Source organism: Coloeus monedula (assembly GCF_965178545.1).
Source record: "Coloeus monedula genome assembly, chromosome: 2".
Classification (NCBI taxonomy): domain Eukaryota; kingdom Metazoa; phylum Chordata; class Aves; order Passeriformes; family Corvidae; genus Coloeus; species Coloeus monedula.
This window is the reverse complement of record NC_138782.1, coordinates 6,155,267-6,175,801: the sequence shown is the minus strand read 5'-3', so window position 1 is coordinate 6,175,801 and position 20,535 is coordinate 6,155,267. Positions and strand designations below refer to the sequence as shown.

Below are 20,535 nucleotides of genomic sequence, written 5' to 3'. Positions count from 1 at the left end.
CGCGCGTCCCCTCAGCGAGCGGCGGCGCGGGAAAAACTCTCAGCCGGGAGCGCCGCTGAGAGAGCGCGGGAGCCTCCGAGGGAGCACCGGGGCCGCCTCAGCGCGGCTCCTCCTGCTCCAGGTAGCGCTGGAAGCACCTGCGGAGCGGCGCTTCCCGAGGGACAGACCCTCGGGACGGCCGGGGCGCGCCACCTCCCTCAGGCAGAGGAGCCGCCGACCCGCAGCTCACTCCATCCTTGCCGCCGCCTCCTCCTGCCGGTACCTGCCTTCCCCTGCCCGTGCCATTCCCCTCCTCTGCTCCCTCCTCCTGCTGTCCCCCTCATGCATATGGATGAGCGCATGCGCCTGCCGCCCTGGGCTAGATGAAGCGGAGCGGCGGCGGCGGCGCTCCCAGACGGGCGGGCGGCTGCGGGGCGGTGCGTGTGCTGCATGTGCGTGCGTGTGTGAGTGAGTGAGTGAGTGAGTGTGTGTGCGCGTGTGTGTGTCTCGGGGGGGGGCGAGGGGCTCCGCCGCAAGAAATAAAAGGATTGGGATAATAATCGCCATAATAAAACAAAAAAAAAAGGAGAGAGAGAAAAGAAAAGGGAAAGAAAAGAGGGGAGGCGAGAGAATAAGGCGGATAAAAGGAGGCCGGGCTGCTTTGCATTGAAGAGCGGGGCGCTATTGAAAGCGCTTGAAAAGCGGCGTTGTCCGGCGCGGGTGCGCCGCGGTATATTAGAGCGGGGCGGCGGCGGCGGCAGCAGCAGCAGCAGCGGCGGCGGCGGCACCTCCTCCTCCTCCTCCTCCTCCACCACCACCACCACCACCACCACCTCCTCCTCCTCCTCCTCCTTCTTCTCCTCCTCCCTCCTGGCCCTCCCCGTCCCGTCCCGACCCGGAGCGAGCGGCGGCGGCGGCCCTGCAGGCGGGCGGGCGGGCAGCGCGGCGGCGGCGGCGGCGGCATGCGTGCGCCCCGGCGGGCAGCCGCGGCGGCGTGCTCCATCCTCACCCTGCTCCTGGCGCTGCGGGCCGAGGTACGTACCTGGGCACGGCACGGGGGACGCGGCGGCTCCGGCCGCCCGGAGCGCGCTGCGGGCGTTTTGGCGCTTTTCTGTAGTGCTTGCGGGAGATGGGTTTGGAAGATCCCGGACGGGCGCTTCTGCACAGCCTCTCCAGCCGGAGCGGAGCTGCTGCCCTTAACTTCTCGGAGATGGCAAACGCCGGAGTGCTCTTTGCAGCAAGGCTTAATTACTGCAACCCGCTTTTATCTCGCCCCCACCGCCCCCCGAAATTACTTTTTTTTCCCCCCCCTTTTTTTTTTTTTTAAATAAACTTAGTTGCAGCACTGCTGGGGTGATTAATGAGCGGGGTCTGAGTCTCAGCTGGGCAGCTCCAGCCTTCCCCGGCGCAGCTGCACCCCGGAGGAGGCAGACGGGTGATTGGGTGCCTTTCCCGGCAGTGCATTATTAGCTACATCGTTTTGCTGGCTTTGCCTCTCGCGTGTGCACTCTTGGTTTGGTTTAGTTTTATTTCCTAACCATTTGGAAGCCTTCCTCACGCTGTTTTTTCGGAGCTGGCACTTAAGGTTCTTTTTTGGCATTAATGGCGTTATTTAGTTGGGCTGATTTATGAGCTCTTCTCATGGATGTCTGATAGGGAAAAGCTTGGAGTGGTTGGCTTTGTTTTAATATTATGCATGTGCTTCTTGAAAGCACACTTAAAATGACTTTTTCCTGTCTTCAGAGTAGTTGTAGATGTGTGTTTGGGGAAAAAAGTTAGGTAACTGTCTGTCTCTTTGTTTTTTTTTTTTTTTCCCCTTCTTGTTTGTTTTGTTTTTTTTTCCCTTCGGTTCTTTTTTGGGATTAACAGGTGACTTTAGCGTCGGGACAGTTCGAGTTGGAGATCTTATCCATGCAAAATGTGAATGGTGAACTGCAAAATGGAAATTGCTGCGATGGCACCCGAAACCCAGGAGATAAAAAATGCACCAAAGACGAGTGTGACACCTATTTTAAAGTTTGCCTGAAGGAGTATCAATCGCGGGTCACTGCTGGCGGTCCTTGCAGCTTCGGATCCAAATCCACTCCTGTCATCGGTGGAAATACCTTCAATTTAAAGTACAGCCGGAATAATGAAAAGAACCGGATCGTTATCCCTTTCAGCTTCGCCTGGCCGGTGAGTTGCTTGAGCTGCTCTGGCTCTGTTGGATGTTGCTTGAGATGTCCTTAGTGAGCTGAACTCTAACTTCTTGTGCCAGGGGAAGAGGGATCAGGATTTGGGAGGGAGCAGGCATCTTGGCAAGAGCGTCGGGAATCCGCAGCACAGAAATGAGTAAAATGTAGTGGTGTTTTTGTTTTTGTTCCCTGGGGCTCACAATGCACAGCCTGTTAAATTTGAAAGTCAGATGTGCAGTGAGGGGGATCTAAATGGGTCAGGGAAGCAAACCCAGTATCTCTGCACTTTACAGCATGAATAAGTCTCTTGAGACTTAGAAGGTCAGAAGTTCATTTTTTTTCTTTTTTTTCTTAACCAGTGAAGTCTTGGGCTTATGCCAAAAGAGCAGTGGGTTAGGGGCTGTAGAGGGATCCCGTGTGAAAAGTGTGTGTCATAGCTGGCCTCCTTCCCTGGAGCGTGTTTGGGAAGGCTTCCTGCTTCTCCCAAGGGGAAATCTCACTGCACTGCTTGGTGTGGATGGGAGCTGCTGTTGTTGTTCTTGGTGAAGTAGTTGCCAGCTTCCCTGGGAAGCTGGCTGTGTTTGGGGGTGCTTATGGGCTCAAGAAGCTAAAGACTGGGAAAAGTCTGGCTTTAGCTTTTGGTGCACTTCTCTCACTCCTCCCCACAGCACACCTTTTCCTGGCTACCTGCCTCTGCGGTCCAGAGATTCTGGCTTCCCTCTAGTTGTGTGCAAAACTCGGTGGCTCAAGGAGGTGGGGCTTTTTGCCAGGAACTTTTCCAGTGTTGTCCACTCTAGTAAATACTGGTCAGCCCTGTAGAGCGGAGAGATGGAGGATGGGTGATCCCTTCTTTCATCAGTGATCCTGCTTTGTTGTTGGCCTTGGAAAAAACACTCAGACATCACTGCTGCTTGTTTCTTCTGGGCTGCTTGGGAGGGTTGACGCTTTGGCAGCTCTGCAGGGGAACCCTCAGCTCCCTGCACAGAAAGTGAGGACCATCTTTCCATAATCGCTGTCATGCAGGACGGACCCACAGAGACAGGCTCTAGGGCCACAGGATCTGTGGAGATGGAAGAGTGCCGTGGCCTCGGATGGCAGGAAGTGCATGGTTTTTGTGCCTGGCAGTGCTGTGTGCAGGCGAGCTGAAGCGGGGGGTGACTGATCTGGGGGACTCCTGTCTGGCTTTTAAGGTGCGTCTCTGGGATGCTGTGGTGTGAGCGCTGAAAGGTCCCAGATTTCTTCTCCTAAAACTTTTATTTTGAGATCACCTAGGAAACACAACTGTTCCCCCCCACACCCCTTCTCCAAAGGCGCTGAGCAGACAATTTCCTACCAACTGCCTTGGGGTATGTTGATGCTCAGCAGTTTTGTAAATCCAGTCAGGCTAACCTAGATGCCTAAGGTCATTTTTGGGAGGGGAGGAGGGCCCTGAATGTGCATGCAGGGGAGGGGTGAATCTTGTTTCCTATCCTCTGCCACTGTCGATGCTGGTGAGGTGGAAGCATATCTAGACCCTCCAAAGCTTGGCCCTTCCTAGTCAGATAAGGACCGGTTACTGGGACAGCCTGGACTTCTTCTGAGGGGAGGAAAGCCCGCCCCAAAACCATTCCTTCTCTAGTGTAGACACCCACTTTGTAGTCCTGCCGCCAAGCGCTGCAGGCGGCCATGTGTTCTTGAAATGTCCTGTGCTGCCTCCTACCTGCCTCCTCTGTCATTTGGGACTTCTGGAATATCGAGGGCTGAAGAGGCACAAGGGAGAAATTAAGTCTCCATTTTTAAGGAGATAGTATTACAAAGTACAATAGCAGAGTTAACAAAAGTATTCTCTGTTGAAAGTACAAGTCTGTCCTTTCTTTCTTTCTCTTTTCTTTCTTTCTTTTTTTTTTTCCCTAACATGAAATTAGATAAAACTGTTATCAAATATGCCATCAAAGGGATAAAGGGCTTTGTAAAAATCTGAGGTATTTGAAGCTCTGCCAATGGCTGTAGTGCTTGTGTTGCAGATTTTGACTTTTGTCAGAGAAGTCAGGTACATCAAGGATTTTTTTAAACTAGCTCCCAGTAATTTGAGTGCCTTGAATCTGTATGTGTGCATATAAAAATGGTGTGAGAACTAAACGTGTTCCTTCTAACAGCCTCTCTCTTCATAGGGTTGGGAAGGGAAATCTGTGTGTAGAGGGTGGTTGGGGGGGGGGCCCTGGGAGAAGTCTCTTAAGCTTGCCTGCATCTTAGTAAAAGAAATGCTTCTATTGTCCTGCTGAATCTCATTCAGTACTGGAATCCTTGAGCAGCAGCAGCAAAACTCCAGTGCAGCCTTTGAAATGGGTAAAACTCGACAACTTGAGACACTCAGTTCATAACCCTGGAATTTTGGAGTAATCTCTTGCGTTTTCCCAGGCAAAAATGCACTTTTTGAGATTCTGATGATAGTCTGTGTGCAATTATCAAGCCTGCCTCCCAGCTTTAGCTTCCACAGGACACAGCTTTTATGCTAGCTATTGTGACTTCAAAATGGCATTTGAACAAAAGAATATCTAATGTGGCAAAGCTCTTATTTGTACTAAAATTGTGTACACAAATCATTTCGGGCATTTTCAAAGCTCTGTGGATAAAGTAGTAAACTTAATTTAGTCAGCTCAAATCTGATGCTGAAATTTCAGAACTTGAAAAACTCTTTAGGTGGATGAATACTGTTGACTTCAGTAAGAGCTTGCGATTAGCATTGCATTTACTCGTGGCTAATCATGAGAGATACCTTTGAATACATTCAGCTGAAAATTACAGTAGAGGTAATAAGAGCTAGACTAAAATGTTAATCATATTGCACTTGAAAATTCATGCCCTTCTCTGAATTGTGCTCTGCTCTCTGAGGGAGGCTTTTCTTGGATGCTCCAGCTTGAGTCAGTAACATTAAGAAGTCTTGTTGCCTTGACTACTTAAAAAAAATAATTGAAAAGCAAAAGCCTCTTCCCATGTCAAGCTGCCCCCTTATGCCATTTGTGAAAAATAGTTGGATTGCATTAGAGGCCTTTATTCATCATGCAGGAGAGGAAGGAGAGAGAATGAGGTGCTTGAAAAGTATTGTTAGAGGTAGCTTGCAGTTGTAACGTAGATTTGAAGTGTCAGAGTCTTATTAATAACTCATGTGGTTTGCTCTTGTCAGTTTTGATACGTACCCCTGTGAGTAATGGGTGTGGAGACGGTGGGCCATAAATTAATTTAAGTGATGGAAGGTTTGAGTAAGTTGCTAGGAAACGGGGCAGCAGACCAGCATAAAGGAACTGGAGTGGATCAGAAAGCTGCCCCTGCAGTAGCTGGTAATTCTTCAGTAAATCGAAACAGTAGTGATGATGATTAAAAAAATAAAATGCACCTAGGCTTGCTTCTTACATTCATTTTGAGACTTCATTGACTTTCTTGACAGGCAAGCTTAGCTTTATGAAGCCATATAAAAAAGTACGGAACAAAAGCATTTCCATGTTCCACTTGTCAAAGTCTGTCTGAACAAGTTTTGTTTCAAGGCAGACACATGCTCTTCTCTCACATGAATCAAATCTCTGGCCTTTCTTAAAGAACCCCAAGTGTGATGTGTGCTCTACCTTAAGGGAGCTGAGCATCAATTAAGTAAGCAAAACTTAACACTAAACTTTGCTTTTATGTAAAGACAGATCTTTTGGGGGTTTGGCGAGACTGAGTAAGAAGGTCAAACTTGGCAATTCCTTTGGTATGCATAGCTCCAATTTCAAACAGCTTGTTTATCCTGATATTATGCCCCTTGTAATTATTTAATATTGGGGCCAATTGCACCAACACCCCAGGAAACTACTGAGGTGGAAATAAACCCTCCAGCATCTCAATGCATTTAACATAAAATACAATTAAAAAGAGTTTTGAACATCTTATTTCAACCTTAAAATAAAAATAGTCAACCTTAAAAAATAGTCAGCCTTGCCCCTGTTTAACAACAAATCTTAGTGCTGCTGATTCCTGAAGATGTAAAATATGTTTTCTAGGTAGGCATTGTTTTCTGTGGCTAGAGAGGGATAGTAAAAGAGCTTTAGTGTTTTTTAAACTTTGTGAACTTTCTCTCTCTCTCAACACAAAAGGCTTCCAAAATACTAATCTGCAGCTGATATTAAAGTAACAGCCTTTTGAATCTGAGGAAAAAAAAAACCACTTCATTCATCTGCTTTTTTTTCTCTTAAGCCCAGTATGTCACAGTCATAAGACTAAAATTTATCTTTTGATTTTGTTTCTTCTCTCCCTCCAGTTAGCTTCTTGAAAACTTGTAGAAGCAAATGCTAGATATTGTTCAAGATTTTCTTGAACAATGCATGATAAGTCATCTTGGAGCATGGGCAGATCAGAAGAAATTTTTATAATAACAAAATGCATATTAATCAAATCCATACTCTGTCATTTATTGTTGAATTAATAATATAAGAATAAATCTTCACTCAAAGTGCAATGTTTGGCCTAGGATTACTATTCAAACGGAGCTGAAGGTATTAAGTGACGTCTGAAGCATAATTAGCATCACAAGGCTGTTTTTTTCCCAGGGCTGGAGAGAAGTGATGCAGCCATTCAGAGATTTTGAATTTCTTACATGTTTAAATTAGAGTTTTTTATGTTCTAGCCAGTTCAGAACTTCATCTTCCTGGTAAATCCATTTGACTATATTAACATGTCTAAAAATAAATCCTCATCTTGCCTGCTCCCAGAATTTTTGTTCTTGTTATAATAAAAGCCTACTCCAGTTTAGCTTCAGTGGCAGCTGGATTGGGCCTGGCACTGAAGCTTATTCCTAAACTTTCTCAGACTACACACATCCAGTACTGTCAGCTTGTTTATGCAGCTGGAAGTCAGCATGGCTGAAAATGAGTTACATAAAATTGGTGCTTTATGCTTAAAGTTGTAGTTCAGTCAAGGAAACATCGCTCCACTGTGGGCTGGAGGCTGGAGTAGAAGTCAGCTGGTTCTAAAGCTGGTGAACTTGGGTTCAAACTGTTTATTCCAACTTCAGTCCTAATGGAGTTGTGATGCCCTGCAAAGCAAAAGCCTTAAGCTACAATTCTTAAAAGTACTTCTCTGTAGATAAGGAGAAGTATCTCTCTAGATAACACAAATGACAGGATTGGTTTTGAAAACTAAACTAAGCTTGCCTTTGAATTTCTCTTGATGAAGAGAAGTTTTATATGGTAATTGACTCAGTTCTAATAATTTAACTGGTAACCCCTGTGTCTTAACACAGGGAAAGATGTCAAAACTAGAAGCTGTTGCATTTGTTTCTTGTTAGTCTTTGGAGCTCATGGTTCTGTGGTCACTATTCTGCAGCATAAATTACACTCATTATTCTTGTAGTGTTCAGAAGAAACTGCAAAAAGTGGATAGAAGTGGTTAAAGTGGTTTGTAAATAGTCAAACATCCAGAGTCCTTTACCAGCTCAACCCAGTTCTTAGGCACTTAGGTAAATAAGTAGAAAGGCTTCTTGTTCAGGCTTGCTCTATGTGAACCTGACTGTTTTGCTTGGCTGGCTACTAGGTATTCTGTCTATTAACCTTGCCACCCTTTTGTAACTGGTGCATTTAATTATCAGTGGGATGCTTTAAACAGGTAGGGGGACTGATAAGGGCAGGTAATCTGCTTGTTGGGGAAGGTTGAAAGCAACCATTGACATTTTGGCCTATCTGCTGCTCTTTGACAAGTGGGGCTCCGTGAGAAAATAACTCTGTAACTAGATAAGCTGCTGATTAAAATACTGCTGTTGTGTGAAGCACCCTGGTAGCTGAGATCACTTAAAATCATTAGTTTAAAAAGAGAGAAAAAAAAAAAAAGGGGGTGGGGGAAAGAAGCTGCTATACTTTTTAAATTTTTTTTTTTTTTTAAAGGAGGGGAGGAGGGAAGACCCCAAGTCTCCCCCCTGTGCCCAGTACATTGTCTCGTTAATGCATGCTAGTTTTATGATTGGAATACATTGTAGTCCGGCCACCCAGACAGAGGCATTGACTGCTAATATTAACCAAGAACAATAGTGTGGCCATACTGACTGCAGTGAGGATTACAGAACATAATAGGGCCTATCCAAAAATAATGCTAATACAGGACAAGCAACAGGAAGCAGCAGTAGACTCAGCATTGCTCGGCTCCCAGACAAACCATGGACTTACTTCACACAATGGCAACTTCAGCACATTATGTATTCACAGGATACTCATTATTCCAGCAGGCTTGCCAGATCAGAGATCAGCCTGGTTTACTGGATGCTTAAGCGTATGCATGGTTTGGATAGCGGTACTTTTGTGTCCTTCATCATTTGGCAGGAGGGTGGCCGTTGTAGTGCAATGAAAGTCTTGACTTCGGCTGCTGCCTTCCCTGTGCCAAGGCAAAATGGGGGGCAAGTCTTTCCTGGAAGCTGCTAATATGGTTAAATTTGTTTTCATGTCTCCTTTCTGTGGCAGTGCAGAGTTTACTGGCACTAACAGCAGCGAAGGAGCTACTCAGAATGAAGCCTAAAGGAGCAGCGTGCTATGTTTTCGTGTGGGCATGTTCTGATGAGGCTCTTGGCTGGGCTGCCTGCTTGGGGTTCAGCTGAGCTCTTGGCCATGGGCTGTGTGTGAGCCCATGGGTGTGAGATTGTCATGGCTTGGGCTGTGTTTATGTACATGGGGTGGAGGGAGTAGCAGCTTTGTAGGGTGTTGCCTTGTCCTTACATAGGCTGTCCCAAAGAGGAGCTTCCTGATGATGTTCCATTTCAAGAAAGGTTAAGAGGGTTAGGTGGTTTTCCTCCTTTTCCAGAGTACGTTCACGTGTCCTCTGGGTGAGGAACCAGTGCCTTTAACTCCTTTGAAGGCTATTTAGTTGTCAAAGCTGACTGACCACGGCACGATGTTGTGAGGCACCTGTATGGTGTCATCGTGGAGTGGCAGGGTACCCCAGTGACAGTCCTGGTGATGTTCAGAGGAAGTGGGTTTGTGACTAGCATTAACCCTGCTCAGAGATATCCTCCTCCTAGCCCTTGGGCATGCTGAAACATGCCTCAGTTTGCCTCTTCCGTGTCTCACCCCATTCCCAGTTGTTGCTGGACCCCTTGGTAGTGAGCTGTGGCCTGCTGTGCCAGTGTCCTCACCACCCTCCCTGGATGCAGACAGGGTGTGAGCACTGTTCTCAAACTGGTCTTCACAGCTGTGCAGAGCGTGAGGAGAAGGTTGCTGGGCTCAACCTGCTCTCCTTGTTTGGCAGAGGAGGAGCGGGCGCAGCACTCTGAATGCAAAACTTCCACTGCATTTGTCTAGTCATGGTTTCACATGCTCAGCAAAGCTCTTGCATGCTTTAACCACAAGGATAGGAGGGAAAGGAGTTTGACAAGTTGCAAGCCCTTTGAAAACGGAGGCAGTGCTTTCGCTAAGGAGCCGGATGTTTTAATCTTGCTCTGGCCCACTGACTTGCAGAGTGCCTTTAGAAGCCAAAGTACAAAAGCACCTCTTTTGGGTGGATGTCTGGATGAAGGGAGGGAAGAAGGTAATCAAGCAGAGAGCTTTAAACACCTGTTTACCCGCAGCTGCCAGGATTCATTTAAATAAGCAGAAAGCAGGTTGCACTGCCCGTTCAGACCCTTAAAAGGGACAGTTTCTGATGGGTTTTGGGTCTTCACAGTCACTTGAGCTGTATAATAAATGGATCAAGACACGGTGTCTTGTTATTGAGGGAAACAGCTCTTGCACTCTGGTGCTGGCTTTGTTTTTTGGAATGTGGACTTGACTATTTCTATCCTGTCCTAGCTTAACTCAAAGAAGTTTTGCTTAAATTTGGCCATGCTGCCTTTCAGTCCTCTGGGCTGTTCTGCAAAGTGTAAGGACTTGCTGTTCCTTTCAAGCTGCCTTTCCTCTCAAGCCAGAATCCCTGCCTTCTGGTCAAGCTCAGGTTTACAGTGGCTAATTGGGTGTGACTCTGGAAAGTTCACTGCTGCCTTGTTGCCTAGGACATTGCTTTGATGGAATAAGGTGCATGATGTGGAATTCTTGTGTCTGGATATATATATTTATGCAAAGATGGGCAGAGGTCATCTATGGGCATGGGAAAACTTAAACCTCCACACTGCAAGCAGTCATTCCTGAGATATCTGAATCCTTGATCTATAGAGTGGGGATGATACACACTTCTAAAAAATCTCAACAGTGCAGCTTTGCACAGAGCTGCTTTTTGGGGGGGGCTGAGGGAATTGGCTAGAGGTATGTGATAGTTGGATTGTTGAGGGGGGCTTGCTACTGGTGTGAGGCTCTGGGTGTCTGTGTGGCTTTTGTTTAAAAGTGTCCCATCTTGAACACAAAGTCTTGGGTTTTTTTGGTTTTTTTCCCCATGCTGAGAGGGACAGAGCCAAGCGTTCAAATGGCATTCTTTGTATCATGCCTTTTCAGGAAAGGGATTCTTCATTTAAAATACTCAGACGAGATGAGAGGGGACACTTAGAAACAAGGGACTTGCCAGGGTAGGTCTGTTCCCCCTGCATTTTTTTTTCCATCCAGTTATGCAGAAGCATCTCCTCTCTTCTAAGCAAACTCTGGTGTGGTAGTGTAAAGTGGTCACACAAGTATCTAGCAACAGTAGCACTCATAGCTAGGATTCAGCCTTTCCTTTCCTTAAGGGCTAGGTGTGTTGGTAAACAGTCCTGAGAACCAGCAGGGAACTGTTGCTATGAGTTTAGACAAAATATCTTCCAAAACAATTATGCAAGGCCGAAAGGAAAACATCCTTAACTTTATTGGAAGTAGTGCTAGTTGCCATAATTCATTCTCTATATCATAATATTTTTTTTCAAGCTTGCAGTAACATGTTGAGCTTGTGCTGCTTAATGTTGGTAATTAAACCAGTGAGGAGGCACCCAAGATAGTGCAATCTGCATCTGTAATGTGGCTCAGGAGTTCTATTCTGGTTTTGTTTGTTTGTTTTGATTCTTTTTTTTTTTTTTACCACTGACTTGTGCAAAGACTTCTTGAATCCGTTTTAAGCAGTGTTAGATGTCTGAGTTGCACTTTGGTTTATTTTATTTTCAGAGTGTCTTTCAAGTTGTCACACTTGGTCTAGAATAAAAACCAATAACATAAAACTTTTCATGAAATATTAACCAAAAATGGTTTGGGCCAATAGAGTCTCTGCATAGAAGTTTGGGTGCATGTCTTGGCTTGCCCAGCTTTGCTTACTTTTGGAAGCATTTTCCCACAGTTATCAGTGAACAGAATGGAATCCTGGTCTGCTTTGAATATGAAACATATTTAGGCTATACAGCAAGCCGGTGTCCATCACAAACTGGGTTTTCATTCAGAGGCTCATGCTGTGTCCAGTCGTGAGAAAGCAGTCTGCTCCAATTCTTGTTCTCCTTTTTTTTTTTTCCCCTCCTTTTCTGTTTCCTCTCCTCTTCAGGAATCTGAGGTCTGCCTTTACCCCCTTGCACCTTGTAGCAGCTCACTCTCGGAACTGCATTTTGGTTTCTGTTACAGAGAGGGTGTGAAGCGCTGAGACCACAAATGAGCAGCCTGTGACTGAGCATGGACATAATTTAGGAGAAATAAACCTTGCAGTGCACAGCTGCTATGGCAAAGCATCAAAACTCTTCACAGAGTTTTTATTTGTACTATATTTGTTCTACTCTCCAGAAAGATGTTACATTTGTTGCCTTATCTATATATCTTACTTTGCAAGTCATATTTTTTGCTTATTTTTCCTCAGCCTTTTTTTTTTTTTTTTTTTTCCTTCTGGAGAGAAGGTGTTTTGTTTTGGTTTTTAATCATTGTGTAAGTTTGGATATGGCTGGCTAAATGGCAATTTTGAAAGATACAGCCTGGATAATACTATCTCAGGGTAGAGCTGGAGGAGGAGATGTTTTAATGGATCTTGTTCTCAAGTTAGGATTGAAGATAAAGGTGGCTTAGATGTAATAGCTGGCATCTTTCCAACCCATGGAGTCACTTCAGTCAGTTTATGCTTATGATTATTATTGCTGGAGTGCTACAGAGCTCATTGGCAGCTTCGAGCATCTGTAAAAGTGACACGGGGTGGATAGCGCGGCTTCCCTTTCCCTGCTCTTCCAAAGAGGCTGATCTTAGCCTTTGTTTTACAATGCTTCTCTCTCACCCCACCCCCTTCCCATATCCATCAGTTCTTCCCTCCGTTACCTGATACTTGTGGGAGCTGCGATGGCCCTCATGCAGACAAAGCTTTCAAAGGGGGTGCTGAAAAGCAAAGTCCCTGGAGATTGCGCTGTCAAGGCAGGGCACAGTAATCTTAGCAACACTTCTTGCTTTCAGGATGGCTGGGGGAAGGGACATCAAGACTATTTTTCTGTAACTAAAATTCTTTTGAAGCAGTTTTTGAGAGCGGGGGTTTGGTTTTGGGTTTTTTGATGCTGCTGTGCTATCCTGGTGCTTTCTGTCTTCCATGTGCAGTTGTTCCACACGTGCTTTATTTCGGCTGCAGTGCAGTGTCAAAGGCTGTACTTCCTGGTTAAGTACATAAGATGCTTTAATGATGACAAAGATGAGCTATCCAAGGTGAAAGGTCTTCTAAGTCAGACTGGATAAGGTAGCTTACGGGGTTTCGAGAAGATCCTGTTTGTCTCAACCATAATCTTTTACCTATTTCTGTTTTCAAGTATTCTGCTTTGGGGCAGAGACCAGAATTTTTCTTTCTAATTAAAATCGTTTTCAGGTTTTTTTTTCCTTAGACATGTGTGGCTTTGAAACTAACTCCTGTTTCTCTTTTGCAGAGATCCTACACACTGCTTGTTGAGGCGTGGGATTACAATGATAACTCCACGAGTAAGTATTCCTTCTGCTGGCTTATTTACTTCTGACACCTCTGTGTCCTGGGTGTTGAAAGGCCTCTGGGAACCTCACCAGCTTGCTGTGAGTTAGAGCATGAGGAGAGAGAAAAGCTCTCCCCCAAACAATTTGAAGCAATTCCTCCAGGCTCTGCAGCAGCCTGTCTCACTCACATTGCCTGCAGAGGATGAGTAGCTTGCTCACCTAGGCACCAGCAGTTTGATGCCTAAAAATAGATGCTGTTAATTCCTTCTTTCTCCTTTGGGAGAGTAAAAGCCAAGGGATTTCTTCAGGTGTCTTTGTTTGGTTTTTTGGTCTTGTTTTGTTCTTTTTAATTAGGAGCAATATTCAGAAGCCTAAGTCTTGTCCACCTGAAACCTCTCTACAAACTACTTTTCAAAACAGAATGTACTGCTTTAAAAAAAGAAAAAAAACCTTAAAATCTGCATAAAACTTGATATCAATATCTGTCTAATGACTGTAGATGAGAAATAGGAGTGACTGGAAGCTCTTGGGAGTTGGATGTCGGGGGGTTTATATGCAGGGGCTGAAAAAATATTTACCAGACACCAGCTGGTAGAGCTGGCTGGAAATCGAGGGTGGGGATCTTTCTCCTGGCTTGTCTTTGGTTTCAGAAACATTCTGCTAAGCTTTTCCTGTGGCTAGAGGAAGCTGTACAGGGTCTCCTGGCACATGAACTGTTCTGCTTTTTGCCTACTGTTACTGAAGGAGGTGGGCAAAATTAGCTCTATTTCAACCTAGGGCTTTAACAGTGTGTGTGGTAAAAGCCACAGGAGAGAGTGTGAATCTGAACTCATAAAGCTTTTGTTGACACAACAGGCCTTTTCCTTCAGCTAGGAAGCAGCAGCACTGTGGTCCATCTTACAGAAATCTTACAGCAGCTCCTTGCAGTCTGCTGTGGAATGCCAAGGCAGCAGCCATGCAGGAATGAAATGGGCTTCATGCCTCACAAGAGAAAGGCCTTGTAGAGTGTGCACAGTGCTGTGCTTTTATGTTTTAATTGGTGAAGAGTGCACGGCTTGGGAACTTCTCTGCACAGATCTGCTCCTTATATTTTTTAAAATATACATGAGATATCCTATTAATTCTTCATTCCAGAAAAGCAGCTGTCCCTTGAGGTGAATCATGTAGCCTGTCAGGGGTAGTCACAACCAACCTCATTCGGCATTGTTGCAGTACCTGTGATTTCAGGCCCTATTCCAGCACAGTCATGGAGCAGTGGCAGGGGGATTTCTTGGATATAGAGTGTTCTATGGAGGAGAAGAAAGTAGATGCTGCAGCAGCAGAGTTGTATTAAAAATGGAAGATGCCTGAATTCAAAATGAAGGTCTTGTTTTATAGTAGGATCTGAGAGTTTTTTCAGACTGAGTCTCTGCCACTTCTTCTATTATTAGAGCTCATCTTTTTTCATGAAACAACTGCATTTCCAAAGCTACACAATGCACCCTTTCTTTGCTTTCATGTTCTGGAAGTATAATTGTCTTCAGACAAAATTGCCTCATTTCTCAGCAGTGTTTTTGACCAAGTGCAGACATGTTCTTGCATATGTTCCTGATCTGCATTCCTGCTCCAGCTTTGCTGTCATTTATCCATCTGTAGGTCACTTCAGTCACTGCACTGCACAAAACTTTTCCTTTGTGTGCTGCATGGCTTGACTTAGTCAGCTTTCCCAGAGATGAAGAGTAAGGCTTGAAGAACTAGTTAAGAAAACAATTAGAACTACACAATTGTTGTCATATAATGTGAAGAGTGGGGGGTTTTTGATGTCCAGGATTTTCTTTTGCCCTAATTGCCACTGAATTGTGAGGACCCTGTGAGAGCTCTCCACAATAAAAGTGGGTTTAGTAGGCCTTGTGTGACTTTTGAATAGCTTTGAAAGCATCCTCTGATCAATGCAGTTGTTAGAAGATCCTGGAGTGGATGCTTCCTTCCCCCCTCTACATTCCACTCCTCCTACGTTCCCTTTACCACATACTCTCTCTTGTCTCACTTCCAAGAGTGGCTTGCAGTTAAGTTCTGGCCCTGTTGAAGTTGATGAGAATCGTGCTTTGTTGGAGCCAAGATTCAACTCAAATGGTTTTCTTACTCTGGTTCTTGTCTGGTTGCCATCTTGCTACTGTTGCTTCATACATAAAGCTAATGGGCTGACATTGCATCTCAAACTATGTCAAAGAGCAATTGTAAATTACTGGTATCAGTTGCATGTGAATTCTAGGCAGGCATAAAAGACTTCAGCACAATGTAAACCAAGCCATAACTGGAAGTTGTCTGAAACAAAGACTTTCAAAAATAACTGTGCTGTCCTTGGCCACCCAAACTGCTCAGAGAAGTCTGGACTTTTTCTGTTGTTATTTTTGCTTCCTGATGCTGCATAGTTATAATTTCCAGACATTGGAGCACTGAAAGGCAAAGGTGGGCAGTCAAAATAGCTCATTTCCATGTGTCTAAAACCTTTGATACAGTTGCCCACTGAATAAAAAGAGAGATTTATAGCTTTGAAGTGTAGCCACAAGAAGTGAATGAAACCAACAGAGTTTCTGACAGCGAAGTGCGAGTGGAAGCTTGAGATGTACAGAAAGCCTCTCTCTTCCACTTCATCAATTTCTAATGGGTTAATGCTTCCTCTAACCTTTCTATCAAAGCATGGGGTTCCGAGTCAGATGAAGGCAGGGGAGTTCAGAAGATCCCTTTGTCTCAAGCTTGGCCGACTGCTGCTTTTTTATTTGCTTAACCATTCTGCTGTGTTGGAATTGCTTCCTATAAAACTGAAACTGTGGTTGGTGCAGGCTAAGAAGGGCAGAGTTGTTGCAATGCCTCCCCTGGAGTCTGGGTCAGCACCCTTGTGTAAGTGCACACTGACAGGTGGGAATAAGCAAGGGTGGAGGAGTTTTTGTACAAGAAGGAACATGCCAGCGCTTCATTGTGAAAACTCTGGGTGATGGCTAATGGAAAGGAAGCCTAAACCTGTGAGACCACGCTTGCATTTAGGTGGATGGGGGTAGCTTTATAACGTGTATCCAATGGAAGACGTTTTATCCATGATCCAGAGTGAAATTGCAGCTGGATTTCATCTGAGCCCCTGAAAGAAATGAAATGCAGTGGATTTAAAAGGGTGTTTCTGTTTGAGTTCAGCCTGTGGTTAAGGTCTCCAAAGAGCTGATGGCTTGAGTGAGAGGTCATAGACAAACAGCAAGGACAAGCTTCCTAATGAGCTGGCACATAGGAGAAATGATAGAGCAGAGGCAAAAGGAAAGCTCACTTTTCCAAGGCAGCTCCCTTTCTGGTGCCAAGCTCCGAAATAGCTGTCAGTGGTATGTTCCCAATGGGGAGCAGGAAAAGGCTGGAAAAGCAAGAATGAGTGTGGGGGTGGAGGTGGGGGGCTGGTTTGCAATACTAAATTGAGTGTCGTTCTCCTTTTCTTCTGCCACTTACAGGAGAGGATAAAAGTTGTTTTACTCACGAGGAGCAGGATGTCTTTATGCACACTCGGTGTTTGGGGAAGTGCCTTTGCTTTCCAGCTGTGCTGTGGATGGAGTGTAATCTTGGCAAGTGCAGCAGAGCCATCTCCAGCACGCATGAGTGGAACTATAATTGCCAGACTAGCCCCATTCAAGACCAGCAGATATGCATCTGCTTAAGTACCTCTTAGAATTAGTCAATAACCTTGCTGATGAGATCTAAGAGCCTTACACCTGCACAGCACAGAGCATGATATTGCTCTGGATGTACCAGTATGGAAAGGTCCTTAGGCATCCACATTACCTGTGAATGGGATTTAAATTAATAAAGGCCTGCATGCATTTGAAAGTCTGACACATGGTTGGGGGCTTAGTGCCAACGAATAATAAAAACTGATTGAAATGGAAAATATTATAGAACCAGAAATACCAGAAGGTGAATAAGAAATTGTTCCCCTTAATTTCACACTGTAAACATGTAATGAATGCTGTAGTCTCAAGTCACAAATACCCCCAAAAATGGGCAAATGCTCACAATGTCTGAGTATTGACACTCTTATGTGGTTGTGCAGTAAGAGCTTTGATTTCATTCCAAACTGCAGACAAGCAGGCAGGACCTAGTGGTGGATCCATAATGGGTATCCGAGGCTTGAGAAGCCTGTTGGGAAATTTCTTTTTTGAAAGCTGCAAATCAAAGGTCCTTAGCAATACATTTAAAAGCATTTTAGATTAAAAATTGCCCATGTGTCATCTTAAAGGCTTTAGTAGCGACTTCATTAGTCTTCAACTCTGCCTCATGTATAATCCCAGAAGGTTCTTTTGTAGTTGTTGGAAGAACAAGCAGCACATCAGTACATTTTAATTCTTAGCACTCAGAGGTGCCAGTACTTCACACGCTGCTAACACACCATTGGCAAACTGCCTTCCTACCTAAAATTCTCCTGCTGCTGGATTATGCTCCCGTGTGCTCACTGTTGGTTTTGAACTCTGTCTGCAAGGATATTTTGGCTGTTTTACGATAAACTTTCACTCAGCAGTCAAGTGCTGGGTAGCAGCAGGTCGTAAGGCAGTGTCAGATCGTTTGAGTCACAAGACCTGGACTACAAAGTGAAATACCACAGATATATACAATGTTCCAAGCAAATGTGAAATATTATTTCAAGCCATAATTTAGACAGTTGTATGGCTCTGGAAGCCAGAAGCCTTTACTTTTGCTAGAGCTAAATGTCAAGTGCAAACCTAAACTTTGAAATGCTCTGTAGAGAGGAAGGGGATCTATAGCACATATATGCAGTAGTTTGGGTCTTCTGCTTTGAGCTCTGGTAGTTTTGACTTTGTATTCTCAGCTGCCGTCTGAAGACGGAGCTTCCGTGGTATTTCTCGGCCAAAATCTGATGAGATTGCTGATGTCATCTGAATGCTGGAGTTGATAGTTTTCAATTTAGTGTTTGCACATAAGGAAAAGGCTGCAAACCTTTTGCAGTGTCTTGTGTTCAGTTTGTAGACATGGCTTTATTAGGCTGTTGTAGTATGTTGTTTTTGTAAATGCTCCAGTTGAAAACAAGACTAGTGCCATTAATGGAGAAGCAGGGGAAAACACATTTTGTACCAGTCTGTTGGAGCTGGAAGTAAAAGCAGCTAATTTTCTTTAGTCATGAACTGTATGAATTCTTAGTGGATGCCCTTACACTGCAAAAGGGATAAGTGATTGGCAGCAACTGAACAGTCCCTTTTGATTTCAAGCTTTGTTCTGTTTGATAATGCTGCATGCGTGTTTCAGTTAATGGTTTGTAGCTCCAGGGCAGCCTTATCTGACTGTCTAAAACAGAAAATTAATAAAACCAGCTGGCTGCCTCAGATAGTCTTGCCTGTGAAGCTGGAGAGCTGTGATGTGGCAGTCAGTGATGAGACCTAAATGAACTCTTAACTCTGACATCTCTTGTGCCTTGCAGACCCCGATCGCATTATTGAGAAGGCTTCCCACTCCGGCATGATCAATCCCAGCCGCCAGTGGCAGACTCTGAAACACAGTGCAGGGGTTGCCCACTTTGAGTACCAAATCCGTGTGACCTGTGCAGAACATTACTACGGCTTTGGCTGCAACAAGTTCTGTCGACCGAGAGATGACTTCTTCACTCACCACACCTGTGACCAGAATGGCAACAAGACCTGCTTGGAAGGCTGGATGGGACCAGAGTGCAACAAAGGTTTGTGACCGATGCTCAACCTGCAAGGGACCAGTGGGATTGGGAGGGACTTGTAGGCATCGTATCCAGATTGCATTCAGTGGTCAGATTGTGTAGATAGGGGGGCTGAGGACTGATGGGACAGTGACCAGCTCTTTACACAGGGAGCTGGGGGCAGGAGAAGAGTGGTTTCTGCCTTGTGTTAAAGTCTTGGAGAGGTCTGCCGAGTGCTGGGCACTTAGCAGATGTTTTCTTGCTCTGATTATCCGCATCTTTGCCCTTGGGAAGAAAACCCAGCCCACTGACTTCAATGGGAGTTCTGCTGCTGACTTCAAAAAGGATTTCCCCTTTGGTGCAGAACTTCAAGACAAGCAGGAAGGAGAGACTTGTTTTAAAGCTGACCTGGCAAGTGTAAAGCTTTGGTGTTTGAAAAGTCCCAGGCTTGTTTGTTCTACCCGAGATCATGTTCAACATGTTTATTAGGGAATGGCTACTACCTAGGTAATTGGGGAAGGAGAAAGCAGGACCTAGAACAGAATATCGGCCTGTCTTAATGACTGAGTTTACCTGCAATTTGAATTGTTGCTCATCTTGATATCCTGTCTGTTCAGAGATACAGCCAGAACTAAATCCAGAGTAGTTACAAGTTGGTTTGAATTAGGTGTAGAGCCAGGGTCAGTGGCCCAGATCACCTGCAAAAGACAGAGAAAGGAAATCTGTAGACTTCAAGGCAAGATTGTTTCTCCCACATAAAAACAGCTCTTTGAACAGCACTAGGGGACGATTCCTCTGCAAAGCCAGAGGAATAGATCTCCTATAGAAAAGAAAAGCTGATAGATTTTCTGTCTCAGGGAGTCACCTACCTTGGTTTTCCTTCTGGTAGACTTGATGCGAGACACTTGTTAAAACCTAGGATTTGGCAGGATTACAATGCTGGTTGGAGATTAAAACATTCTCATGAGTGCGAAGGTGCTGGAAGCGGGCAGCGTGCTGATACTCTGCTTTTTTGTTGTTTTAACAGCTATTTGTCGTCAGGGATGTAGCCCCAAGCATGGTTCTTGCACAATTCCAGGAGACTGCAGGTAAATGCTTCCTATCCCTCCTTGCTTTCCCCCCACCCCTCCCCAACTAATTAAACGAGTGATGCTAAACACAGTAGGACTGGGGTGGGAGGGCGTTTTGGAAGTTGTGGTTTTGACCAAGACACATTTTTCATGCTGACTTGCCCAGAATAAGAGGGGAGCAGGCTTTTAATGCACTGATAATTTTAAGAAGCTTTTGGTTTGTGAAATGGTGGCACTGAGGGAGAGGGGAGTATGGGATAAATCGTATGAATGCTGCCTAATGAGCACTAACTAATTGTTTCTGTATAAATAGTGCAAATGTTTGGTGGGTATGTTTTTTCCAACAGCCCGATTAATAGGCTTTTTCAATTCCAAGCTTGAAGTACAGTGTGGCTTTTCTCTCTTCTTCTCCCTTTCACTGTTTCCCCCTTCTTCCCTCCCACCCCCTGGTTTCTTCCATCAGTAGGCAAAAGTCAAGCATTCTTTAGAATGGGATTAGTTAAATCTCTGGGTTCCTTTCCCATTGTGAGCCTGGCTCCAAGTGCTGAGAGGTTAATGGCTGGGATGAAATCTTGTCAGTGGGCTCTGATGAATGCCAAATTTTGTTGCTGTGCTTTGAAGTCCCTTCTGTCCTGGCAAGGAGACAATGGAAAGCAGATTTTATCCATAACCCAACAATTAAATATTTGGAATGCCTTAAAATATGCAGCATATATTTACAGCACAGGGAAGTTTTGTCCCTTACTCTTAGAGGGGCAGTAGATATTAAGTGTGGATATTCCTTTATCAACAGACAGGTTCCAAGTTGCTGCATGTAACCCTTTATCATTTCTGTTTAC

The 20,535-nt window shown here is 44.9% G+C and overlaps 1 protein-coding gene across 1 annotated transcript in view; it reads left to right on the top strand.

Annotated features, from left to right (window-relative positions):
• The first annotated feature begins 483 nt into the window (after nt 1-483).
• JAG1 (jagged canonical Notch ligand 1) overlaps nt 484-20,535 on the top strand; it is a 36,250-nt gene continuing 16,198 nt past the window's right edge. The window contains exons 1-5 of the mRNA XM_082276665.1: nt 484-1,013; nt 1,849-2,154; nt 12,913-12,964; nt 18,399-18,653; nt 19,654-19,714. Of these exons, the coding sequence (XP_082132791.1) occupies nt 942-1,013; nt 1,849-2,154; nt 12,913-12,964; nt 18,399-18,653; nt 19,654-19,714 (746 nt within the window). The 5' untranslated portion in view covers nt 484-941. The remainder of the gene's footprint in view (nt 1,014-1,848; nt 2,155-12,912; nt 12,965-18,398; nt 18,654-19,653; nt 19,715-20,535) is intronic.